This window comes from Cervus canadensis, chromosome 13, assembly GCF_019320065.1.
Source record: "Cervus canadensis isolate Bull #8, Minnesota chromosome 13, ASM1932006v1, whole genome shotgun sequence".
Lineage (NCBI taxonomy): Eukaryota > Metazoa > Chordata > Mammalia > Artiodactyla > Cervidae > Cervus > Cervus canadensis.
Window position 1 is genome coordinate 838,102 of NC_057398.1, and position 11,889 is coordinate 849,990.

The following is an 11,889-nucleotide window of genomic DNA, read 5'->3' on the forward strand; positions in this document are numbered from 1 at the left end:
GGTCAGTGTTGCCTTGGAGAAGGAAATGGCATCCCACTCCAGTATTCTTGCTTGCTCCTCTCGTGGATGGAGGAGCCTGGCGGGCTACAGTCGCTGAGGTCGCAAAGTGAGACACGACCTAAGTGCCTTGGCACGGACGGTGTGGGCCTTTCAACAGAGGATTCAGCGCTCATGCAGCCGTGCAGCGGAAGTCTCCACAGTCATCTTTTTTTTAATGAGGCAAACTTGTCTTTACTTACGTGTGGGGTGCCCGCGGCCATCACAAGCAGGTGTAGGGAGAGGAGGAGGAGGCAGACACAGAAAGTATTCTCTGAATTTGTTTACAGAAGTGTCTGTTTCGACCTCCATGTCTAGCATCCTGCAGGAACAGAGACTAAACTGTTAACAGAGATTGTCCTGGGGCAGGGCTTGGGGTGACTTTCACTTTCTGTTTAGACACTTTGACACCCATGCCTAAGTTGTTCAGCAAGCACGTCCTGATTTTGTAATCAGGAAAGTCAGTGAAGGGATTTCTGTTTACAAAAGGTGTTTTTTAAATGAAAGAAGAGAAAGAATGTTGCTGAAGGACGTAGCATCCCTGTGAGGACCCGGTGGCCCTTGGACTCGCTGGGCGCTGTGCCCCACCCGGCTCGGCCTCTTCTGGCGCCTGGATCCCACCCAGCCACAGGCAGATGCTCCGGAGCCGGGCCTTCACGCGTCTTGGTTCAGGGTGGAGCCCTGCAGGGCCAGGCTGTATGTGGCCTTCCGTGGGCCACATTTTAGCTTGGAGACAGCAAAGCCCCAGAAAGACAGGGACACTGTTAGGGATCCACTCAGTCCATGACCCGCTCTCGGACCAGCCAGTTCTGGAATGAAGCCGCCGTCCGCCCCGAGCATGCAGCCCCTACATGCTGTGACGTCCCGTCCCGGGCACGGCCGCCCCCATGTGGCGTCCAGAAGAGGGGGTGGACAATGAGCTCGCCTGCCCCATGCCCTCCTCACCCACCCCAGCTTCGAGCGCCAGGCCCACGTGTTTCTGACTTCATTGGAATCATTTTATAAGAGCATCTGAGATCCAAGAAACTTGCTTTTAAAAGCACTCTCTTGAGGGAAGGTATTTACCCCAAAGCTAGTGTGAAAAGCTCTGAGATTTCAGCCCGCACAAGCGTCCAAACCGCCAGCTCCCAGCCCACTGTGTGCTGGGCGCAGGCTGGCCCTCTGCCTGGCCAGGCGGGCATGCCCCACGGCGCTCAGTGCCTCTTGGGAAAGCATCCACTGCCCTTTAGTGTCTCCCCATGCACCTTGCTGTCCTTGGAACCGGCTTCCCTTCACTGTGTCTCCTGCAGGCTGGAATCTGGAGGCAGCGACACGTCCACTGAGCGACCCTCAGCCCGAGCCCGCCGCGAGGCCCGCGAGGCCCGCCTGGCCACCCTGAGCAGCCGCGCGGAGGACGACGGCGGCAGGGACTACAGGAAGGTGGGCTCCTACCCCGGTCCGCCCCGCTCGGGACAGCCCCGCAGAGCGCCCTGGTCGCCCCTCTCTGCCGGCTGCCCTTTCTAGGACAGTAAAAATGTCCCTGAGTCAGGTGTTGAGAGGAGTGGGAAGAAGCAAGGACTGAGCGTCGTGGACGGGAGAGCAAAGCCGTTTGCTCTCCATGAGCCCCATGAACGCCAGCCACACGCTGCTTGGTCGTCGTCAGTAACCGTGCTCTGGTTTGAGGGTTTATGCTATTTTATGGCTCGTTTCCTTCACTTCTTGCAGAAGAGAACCCAGCTCAAAGCGCCAGCTCGAAACCCTTCCTGTGCACAAGATGCCGGGAAAAACTTTTTTGTTACTGAAACGTTTGTCTCGTTAGGCCAAACTTGGCTAAAATGGGTACGCACATGAGGGAGGCTCCAACGTCAGATCTCTTCTGTGTGGGAACCAGATTTTTAAACCACAGACACACACAGTAGCATGTTCACTCTGTGCCCCGCCCCAGGGATTAACCTTACAACAGGGGAGCGTCATCTTTGAGTTGAGTCCCTTGGACCTCACGGTTCCAGCAACAGGAGACCTGCTGGCTGGAGGCGCTGTGTCCCCAGCCACCCACTCGGGGAGCTGACTCCTCTCTCCCTCCCCAGCTCTACGAGAGTGCCCTGACCGAAAACCAGAAGCTGAAGACAAAACTTCAGGAGGCCCAGCTCGAGCTGGCAGACGTGAAGTCCAAGCTTGAGAAGATGGCACAGGTGAGGTGGGGAGGGAGAACCAGACTTGGGTGCGGCTGCGAGGTGGGCTTCCCCTGACACGGGCCACTGTTGGGTCAGCAGGAAGCCGCCGGGAACCCTGAGGGTCAGAGTTTTGAGTCTGCCAGGGAGGCCAGGTGGAGACCAGAGCTGGCTGTCGGTTCTGCCCCAGAATGGAGTCCAAAAGCAAAGATAGAAATGCTGGGCCTGAGTAGTGGCATGTGGTGGGGGGACAGTGCCCTCCCAATCCCCGGGCGAGCAAGGGTGCCAGTGCCCAGGGGGCCGGGGTGGGGGCATGCCTCGAGAAGGGCTGGGGGGGCATGCCCCAAGGGCTTTCTGGGGGCTCAGCAGCACAGAGCCGCCCATCCTGGGGGCTGCCCTTCATCCTCACCTTGGAAGGGCCCCGCCTGCTCATGGCGGCCGAAGCCAAGTTTGTCCTGAAGGGTCTGCTGGGCTGGCCACGCAGGCCTGGGCTGCATGTTTCAGAGGCTGGGGGCGTTCTGTGAGGAGCCCTGCCCCCAACTCCCTCCTCCGCAGAAGCTCCGACAGCACCTCCTTTGACCTCCGGGTCTTGGCTTCATGGTGCAGCGCTCCCACGAGCTGGGACGCTGATTGCGTGGAGGCTGTTGAAGATAAACTCAGCCTCTGCGTCCCTGGGGAACTGTGTGGACTTTCTAGCCAACTGCTTTGCTGGGTGTGTCGGAATATGCTTTGTTTTGCCAAATACGAGTTACTGAAATTCAGAAGAAATGCTGGTGCTGCAAGCCAAGCCTCTGCTCTTTACCAAAAATGGACCGTTCGATGGACAGTGAGGGGGAGGCCCGTCGGCCGCACGCATCTGTGTGCAGATGGTTACCACATGGACACACGGCGTGTCCTCAAGGCCCACCCGAACTTGGACGGCTTAGGGTGAAACGAAAGCAAAACAAAACAAGTTCTTTGCCCGAGTGAGCTGGTTAAGCTCTCCCAGTGCAGGTGAAGTAGCCGTGAGAAGGCTCCCACGGCCCCGGCTCGGGCAGGAGGGCCTGGTGAAGCTGCCCTGCCCCATCTTTCCTCCTGCTTCTCCGCGGAGGGAGGGGCTGACAGCCGTGCGCTTCAGAGACACTGGCAAGAGTCTCGGAAGGGAGCCTGAAATCCCAGGTCTCTGCCGGTTCTGACTGGCCCTTCCCTATTTGAGAAAAGAAGCCTCCTCAGGAACGCCAGCGCAGTTTCTGTATTTATTCAGTGTTTCTGTGCTGGGTGCTCAGCATAAACAGTCACTTTGTCATCATCAACAGTCTGTTGCTTGTTAAGAAATTCTGCCTGGTTCTGAAATGCTGAGAGCGGAAGGGGCCTGGGGGTATGCCCATGCCCCATTGAGTCCAGCCTTGAAGCTCCTCTGCTTTTTAGCTTTGGTGGCTGAATCTTTTTAGCCCCTCTCCAAATTAGGTATATAAAAGTAGAGGCTTCCCTGGTGGCTCAGAGGTAAAGAATCTGCCTACCAGTGCAGGAGACACGGGTTCGATCCCTGGTCCTCAAAGATCCCACATGCTGAGGAGCAGCTAAGCCCGCACTGCACAACCCGGAGCCCAAGCCACGTGCCCAGAGCCCGCGCTCCCCTACGAGAGACGCCGCCACCGCGCTGGGGCGCCCGCGCTCCCCTACGAGAGATGCCGCCACCGCGCTGGGGCGCCCGCGCCCCGCAGCTGGAGAGTAGCCCCCCGCCGCAACTAGAGAGAAGCCCGCCAAGCAATGAAGACCCAGCACGGCCAAAATAGAGAAAAAAGGTAGAGGGTGATCCACACAGTGAAGTTCTGATCTCTTATTCAGATAGAATCTCAGCCAACGTCGAGCCCAGTGTATAAAACAGGAAGGTCCTGTTCACAAGAGGCAGGTCTGCGGATGGACTGAGACCTGAGAGACTCCACCCTGCCCACCTTCACGGTGAAACCACCGCCTTTGTCCCCGGAACAGAGCGGGCAGAGCAGGAACGAGTGCCTGGTGCTTCGGCTTTTACGGGAGAAGGGCACTTCCGTTTCCTCTGGCCTGAGATTCCAGAGTGGGAAGGGAGGAGCGGTGCGGGGCGAGACGGGCGGCCTTGAAGCGTGTGTGTGTGCATGTAGTGTGTGTTGTGTGTATACATGTATTACGTGGTGTGCATATACGTGTAATGTGCTTATATGTGTAGTGTGTATATAGTGTGTGTTGTGTGTGGTGAATGTGTGTCTACATGTAGTATGTATTGTGTGAGGGGGTGTTTGTGTGCGTAGTATGTATGTAGTGTGTGGTGAAGCTGTATGTGTACATGTGGGTGTGTGTTATGTGTGGGTGTGTTGTGTGTGTGGATGTATATGTATGTTGTGTGTGTACACTTAGTGTATATTGTGAGGGGTTCTTTGTGTAATATGTGTGTAGTGTGTGGTGAATGTGTCTGTGTACATGTGTGTTGTGTGGGGGTATGTTGCTTGTGTGTGTACGTGTGTGTGGTATGCATGTAGTGTGTGTGGTGGGTGGGTGTGTGTACATGTAGTCTCTGAGTGTGTGGTATGTGTATATACATGTATGTGTGTGGTGGGGAGTGTTGTGTATGTGATGTAGGTGTGTTATGTGTGGGTGTGTGTTCTGTATGCATGTAGCGTGTGTTATGTACATGTAGTGTGCATGTTGTGTGGATGTTTGTGTATTCATGTAGTGTGTGTGTGCACGTGTATGTGGTGTGGGTGTGTGTGGTGTATGTATGCAGTGTGTGTACATGTGTGTATGTTGTGTGGGTGTGTGTTGTGTGTGTACATGTAGTGTGCATGTTGTGGGTGTGTGTGGCGTGTGTACACATGTATATGGTGTGGGTGTGTGTTGTGTATGCATGTAGTGTGTGTGTTGTGTGTGTACATGTAGTGTGCATGTTGTGTGGGTGTGTGTGGCATGTGTACATGTGTATGTGGTGTGGGCGTGTGTTGTGTATGCATGTGTGTGTGTGTTGTGTGGGTATGTGTTGTGTGTGTACATGTAGTGTGCATGTTGTGGGTGTGTGTGGCGTGTGTACACGTGTATGTGGTGTGGGTGTGTGTTGTGTATGCATGTAGTGTGTGTTTTGTGTGTGTACATGTAGTATGCATGTTTTGTGGGTGTGTGTTGTGTATGCGCGTGTGTGTTGTGTGTGTGCGTGTGGTGTACATGTTGTGTGGATGTGTGTGGCGTGTGTACATGTGTATGTGGTGTGGGTGTGTGTTGTGTATGCATGCAGTGTGTGTGTTGCGTGGGTGTGTTGTGTGTGTGTGGTGATTATGCAGTCGTGTCCCTGCCCCCCCGGCCATGTCACGTTTTAGGGGGCCCTGCCTGCACCCCCCACCGTGGGGGTTCTGTGAACTGGGAGGGGCGGTGATGTGTGTCTCAGTGGTGTCAGGACCTGTGTGCCTGGCCTGCTCTGTGACTACCTGGAGGTCCGCCACCTCGTGGGCGGCCGGTGGGGGCTGGACGAGACGAGCCCTCTGGCCTTGAGACCTCCAGTAACAACTGTGTTCCTTCCATTTGCACCAACAGAAGCAAGACAAGATCCCTGACCGGTCGTCGGCACTGGAGACGGAGAAGCGGGTGCGTGTGCATCGGGGAGGCGGGGCTTCTGCACGGCCGTCCCAGTGGGTGCTGGTCTCTCTGCCCCCGGGCGGCAGTTTGGTTGCTGGTCCCGAGGCGGCCTCTGAGCTCAGGGCAGGGGTCCGGGGGGCCATTGGCATCACTGGGGCAGGTGGAGCTGTGCAGACTCACCTGCCCGCAGAGTGCTTGCCACAGTGCCCAGGCGCTCCCGCCCCCCTGAACAGAAGCGGAGCTTTCAGCAGCGCCTCCGCCCTGGGTGGAGGTCTGATGACTCGGAACATGAGCAGACAGCCTGCTCACTCTGACCGAGGGCAGGGGGCTTCTCAGTCAGCTGCTGACCCCTCCCAAGCACACTTAGGATCTTTCTGGGGGTCGACATTATCGGGTTGGGAGAAGTCAGATGTACTGATGAACCCCAGCGTCGCCTTGACCTGGGGTATAAAATACGTTCCCATTGCTCCTGTTACCGTGTTTAATTTGGAAAGCAGCTCAGTTTTACATTCGATTCCCACGGCATGGGGTTCTGGCTACACGGGGCCGGAGGGACAGCCTTTTGACTGCCTTATGAGTCCCATGGGGTGCTCAGCGTCTTGCTCTGTTGAACAGGAGAGGCGGGCCCTGGAGCGGAAGATGTCGGAGATGGAAGAGGAGATGAAGGTACGGACAGACGTGCCTGTGGGCAGCCCTGGGGCCCGTGAGGGGCGCGCAGTGTTGGTGAGGGGAGCCTGGGCCTGGCCCCTCGGAACCCAAGGGGGCGTCTCACTGGCTGGGGCAAACCTGAGCTGAACCCAGAGGGTTTCCTCTGAGGGCTTCCCCCAAGGGTCTGGATGAGAGGACAGAGCTGGACTTCCAGCTCCGGCCCTGAGGACAGGCTGCAGGTGGGGCCACTCTGGGGCCCTCCGCCTGGACCGTTTGGGGGTCTGGGGAGCTGCAGCGACCATCCCACCATCAGTCCTCAGGCCCTGGGAGTTGTACACACTGGCACAGGATGGTGGGGGAGGCAGGACTGCGTCAGACCTGGGCGTCGGGCAACAGTGGGGGGGCTGCACACTTGTGTGAAACACTCGGGCTTCCTCCCTGGGAGCCAGAGGCACCAGGCTGTGAGCTGAGCCCTTTGCAGGAGACCTTCATTGTTCCCATGGCCTAAAACGGTTGGTTATTTACAAAAAAGTTGCCCAGGGCCTGATGAGGTCAAAACTGACGTGATGTCCGGTGCCGGGAGTCCCATCGGTCTGAGCGGCTCCAGCACACGGGAGGCGCCGCGCCCCATGCAGGCGGCAGGCTCAGCGTCCCAGGGAGGACGGGCCACGCTGCCGGGCAGTTTCGGGCAGGGCCCACCTGTATCTGCAGCAGGGCCGCCTCTCCCGAGGGCGTGGGGCCCGCGCTCCACAGCTGCTGGCTTCTCCGGACGCACCGCCTGCCGCTCAGAGCGTGCCCCCCCCCCAAGGGGAGCACGTCCATGCGCCAGTCCGCAGGGTGGGCCTTGGTTCCTCAGGGGCTCTGCCACTCTTGAGCTACACTGTCTGGGGCTGCTGTCAGGGCACTCGTTAGGGAACAGGCCGGCGCTGAGGAGGCACGTGGACACGGCCTGAGCTAGGACCCTGTAAACAGGGCCTTCAGGAGCCAGGCCTCATCCGCTCCAGGCCAGGCTGCCGTCTAGTCCGGAGGGGAGCCCTCAGGCCGCAGCTGAGGCAGCTGGCTCTGTCTCCTCCCTTCCGCCTGCGGTTCCCTCAGCGGGGTCACGAGGCCTTCTCTTCTCTGGATCGAGGTGGGCACACGGGCGGTGCCCCACGAGGCCCGGCTTCTGTGCCGGCCGGCTGGAACCCGGTGGGGCCTGTGCATGACTGTCTGCGCCCTGGGCAGTAGGCATGCTGACCGGAACCTGGCTTTTCATGCGGCCACCCTGTTCTCACGGCCAGCCGCGGACCCTGGTCATACCTGCACCCTGTTCCCTTCATACAGAAGCTCAGGCCCTGCAGGCGTGGTCGCGGGGGGCGGGGTGACCTCCAGGGAGCCCCAGGAAGCGGGAGGGGCTCAAGGACAGGTGGGGCTGGGGCCGGTTTCCTGACTCCAGCCCCTGAGGGGTCTGGCCCGCGGGTGTGGGTTGTGCGGCTGTGAGTGCCCGAGCCTTGCTGGCCTTTGCTTGGAAAGGTAGGTATCTCTGGCTCCCCCAGGGAAACCACACGCAGCTGGGCGGGAGGCGGCTGTGTGTCCGCCTCTGCGGGCACACAGGTCAGCGTGCCGATGGGCTTGAGAGCTTGGCCAGGGCAGCCGCCACCCTGGCTCAGCCTCCTCCCCTCCTCCCCTCCATCCCCGCACTCCCGCACCCCTCCCTGTACCTCCTCCCCTCCCCCATCTCCTCACCCCTCCCCCATCTCCTCACCCCTCCCCTCCCCCATCTCCTCTCCCCTCCCCCATCTCCTCACCCCTCCCCCATCTCCTCGCCCCTCCCCTCCTCACCCCTCCCCCATCTCCTCACCCCCTCCCCCATCTCCTCACCCCTCCCCTCTCCCATCTCACCCCTCCTCCATCTCACCCCTCTCCCATCTCCTCACCTCCCTCCCACATCTCCTCAGTCTTCTCCCCCATCTCCTCACCCCCCTTCCCTCCTCTCCTCTCCCCTCCCCTCCCCTCCCCCAGGCGCTGGCATGGGAGGCCCTGCATCCTGTCCCTGAGGACACTGCTCTTGGAGTTTTGTTTTCCTGCTCTGGAAGCATCCCTGGCTGACCCTGGCCCCCTGCTCGGCTGCTCCGTGCCACGCCTGTTCTCAGCCCTGCTCCCTCAGCCACATTCTTCCCCTCGACCCGCCTGTGCTCATAGGTTCTGAGAGTCCTTCTCCTAGTTGAACGCCGCTCTAGGAGGCAAGGACCACTTCAGGGAGGGACTGTAACTGCCGAAAGCGCTGGTCCCGTCAGCCCCAGGGAAGGGGCAGCACTGTGGACTGTCCACGGGTCCTTGCGCCTGGCCCCACGCACTGCACCATGACCCCGCTCACCCTCTCGCTGAGAGGACCCCGTGGCCCGGCCCTTCTGGGCTCCTGGGAACCGTGGGCCACCCTCCCACTTCCGAGGTGGCGAGTCTCTGTCTGTGGGTGTTTCCTTTTCACCATTTCCCCTTCGTGCTGCCTCTCGTTTTCTTCTTTCACTCATGAAAAACTGTAGCCTCTCTGACCTTCCGATTCTGTCCTTCCCCTCTGCGTAGGCAGAAGAGACCCTTCTCTGGTGCCTGGCGACCTGTCTGTAGTCACGTAACCCACAGGTCATCGCCTCCATCTGTGAAGTCTGTTCTCGCAGCGAGACCGTTTTCTCCCTCTCAAAGCTGATGGTCTCAGCTTCAGGCTCAGAGACCTGGTGGGAAGGGCTGGTCCAGGCAGGATCCTGTTTATCGCTGGCCATAGTCCTTTACGGGACGGCCATGGGCACGCTACCCTGCTCCATCCACCCCACTGTCCCGGGTGACCGCTGGACGGGCCTGGCGCCGGCCACTTGTCTGCCTTCTGAGACAAGGTCCCAGCCCTGAGCCAGGGCAGGGGGCAGGTCTCCACCCTGGCTTCCAGGCAGCAGAACAGGCCTTGCTGGGGCCGGTGTGTCTGGGGAACGTCAGGGCCTGCTTCAGGAGCACCTCCCACAGGCCTCACTCCACTTAAAATGAAACATGAGGGAGGCAATAAGGACCCAGAGAGGAAACAGATGGGAGTTGGGATCCAAGTTCTTGGGAGGACGCGAGGAGGGGGCAGCAGGGCAGCCCCGGACACCAGCCCCCAGACTCACCCCTGCTCCAGCCAGCCCCCAGCCCCACCTGCCCACCCGCCACCTTCCGCCTTGCCTTTCCTTCCTTGCATGCAGACCAAAAGCAGAAACAGTCATGTGACTTCTTTGTCCCACTTCTCTCTTCTCTGGCCTGTCCTGTCTGTCCGTCCGTGTCTCACTCTCTGCAGAACCTCCACCAGCTAAAACAGATTCAGACCTTGAAGCACGTGAACGAGCAGCTGCAGGCCGAGAACCGGGCTCTGACCCGCGTTGTGGCCAGACTCTCGGAGGCCGTCGAGGGCTCGGACCCCCAGGGGCTCTAGTCCCGCCTCCCCCCCCCCTCCACTCCAGGCACGTTCCCTCTGTTGTCAGCCTCGGTCTCTGCATTTGCCCCCAGAGCCTACGCGTGTGGGGTCTGTGAAGGTTGGTGGTCTGCAGGCGTGGGGCAGGGGCCTGGCCTGGGCTCTATTGAGACTCTTCCCTCAAGGTGGCCACGCGGGTCCGTGGGTCCTGGCCTGTGTGTGAACACCTCGGGGAGATCGGGCTCTCGGTCAGCTGTGACCCCAGTGCAGCCTGTTCCCTGGAGCGGTCAGGTCAGGCCTGGGGTGACTGTGACCAAGGGCAGGGGCTGCAGGCTCAGACGCCTGGGGCTGGGTCCCACACGCTGGTCAGCCTCTGAGCTGAGGTCCGGGGTGTCTAGAGCTCCTCGCCTGTTCTGTGTGCCCAGAGCAAGCTCTGGGCAGGGGCTCTGAGCCTGCTCCTCTCCACCCACCTCCCGCGCTGGGTCTTGTCTTCTCCCATCTTGGGGTCCGTGTCCTGCCCATCACAGGTCTGGGTCTGGGGCAAGGCCCCCTCCCATGGCCAGGCCCTCCCTGACGGGGCCACAGGCAGGTGGCCGTGAGCGGTCACCGGAGGACCAGGGACTGTGTCCACTGGACTCAGACGCTCTCCCTCACGTGGTCTGAAGACCGGCTCACGGTTGGCGTGTTTCCTGCCAAGGTGGCCTGAGCGGTCCTCCCTGCTGTGCAGTCTCACTCTCTGAAGCGAGTTTTTAATTTCCAGCAACAATATAATCAGTCCCGACTGAGGCCTGCTCTTCTTTCTGTCTGTCTGCTGTACCTCTGGGTCAGTAGCTGGCAGCTAGCACCCGCCGGGTCTGAACCCCCTCCTCCCGTTCCTGTCAGGCATGCTGTGGGTACCCCACCGGGCGAGCAGCCCCCGGCCTCCTGGGAAGGTGCATGAGGGCCACGCTCCACTCAGGGAGATCAGCACTTGACTCGGGGTGAACTGGGCACCCCAAAAGATGGCCCAGTTTTCTCAGTCCCGCCCTCTGGTGCAGAAGATCCCAGGCCTGGCTGGGGCTGGACCCCATGCTGGCGGGGCTGGGGACCCCGGGGCCGGTGGTCATCTGTGCGGGCCCGTGCCAAGCTCTGTGCCCACACGTTCCCATTCAGTGAGAGACCAGTCACTGTTCTCGTGGGAAGAACTGAGTCTTCTGAGTCAGAAGTGACTCGCCCCAGGTCACTGGGAGAGTGTGGGGCAGGCCGACCTCTGCTGTCTGAGCGCCAGCCTCTCCGGTCGGTTTGCACCCCTTCCGTCCTTTCCGAGGGTTCCCGAACTGTCAGCAGAAGCTCGGGTGGCTGAGAAAGTGCCTCGGCCTAGTTTTCCCGGAGAATCGAGTCTTAACCTGGAAGTGAATCTCCCGAGAGTCGAGGCCGTGTTTGTACATGTTTTCAAAAGGGGCAGTTCAGACCCGACCTGAGAGCTGCTGGCGGTGACATGGCCGTTCCCACATGGAGCTTCTTCCCGCCCAGAGCCCGCTGTGGGAACATGGCCCGGGCATCTGCCGGCAGCCTTGGAGGGCACGTCAGAGGGCCTCTCCCAGGCTCTTGGCCCAGGCGTCTGAGCAGTTGAGGCTGAGGGTGGGCAGGGATGCCGTCCAGGCTCTGATGGGGCCGGGGTGGGCATCATAGGGGCGCAGAGGATTGCTCTGCTCTGGTGTATCTGGATCAGCGCCCTCCTACATGCCACGCCACAGCTGCGGGCCCCTCGGAGTGCCTGCTTTGTGGGGGACCAGGGCAGGGGCAGGCCTTTCTAGATACAAAGTGGTAAACCCAGAGAAGAGAGCCGGGTGCCTGATGTGGCCCCGTGTCTGTCAGTGTCGGCCTTCCCGTGAGGGGCTGTGCATGGACGGTGACACTGGGCTCCTGTCCACATCTGTGGCCATGAGGTTGGCTGTATTCCAGCCCCAGAGGCCGTCCTGACACTCCAGACACCTCTGTTCTCTACCAGCACTTCTGTCTGCAGTCCACACACGTCTGTCTGCGACTTAACCTGCTTCATCTGTAAGGGGCTGAGGGGACAGT

The 11,889-nt window shown here is 60.0% G+C and overlaps 1 protein-coding gene across 4 annotated transcripts in view; it reads left to right on the forward strand.

The window, feature by feature from the left end:
• PPP1R12B (protein phosphatase 1 regulatory subunit 12B) overlaps positions 1 to 11,889 on the forward strand; it is a 170,531-nt gene that overhangs the window by 153,676 nt on the left and 4,966 nt on the right. For 3 of the 4 annotated variants that reach the window (XM_043485862.1, XM_043485867.1, XM_043485866.1), the window contains 5 exons: positions 1,326 to 1,455; positions 2,103 to 2,207; positions 5,724 to 5,774; positions 6,381 to 6,431; positions 9,712 to 9,874. In XM_043485862.1, the coding sequence (XP_043341797.1) occupies positions 1,326 to 1,455; positions 2,103 to 2,207; positions 5,724 to 5,774; positions 6,381 to 6,431; positions 9,712 to 9,846 (472 nt within the window). In that variant the 3' untranslated portion in view covers positions 9,847 to 9,874. The remainder of the gene's footprint in view (positions 1 to 1,325; positions 1,456 to 2,102; positions 2,208 to 5,723; positions 5,775 to 6,380; positions 6,432 to 9,711; positions 9,875 to 11,889) is intronic. The other variant, XM_043485863.1, reaches the window with a different exon arrangement.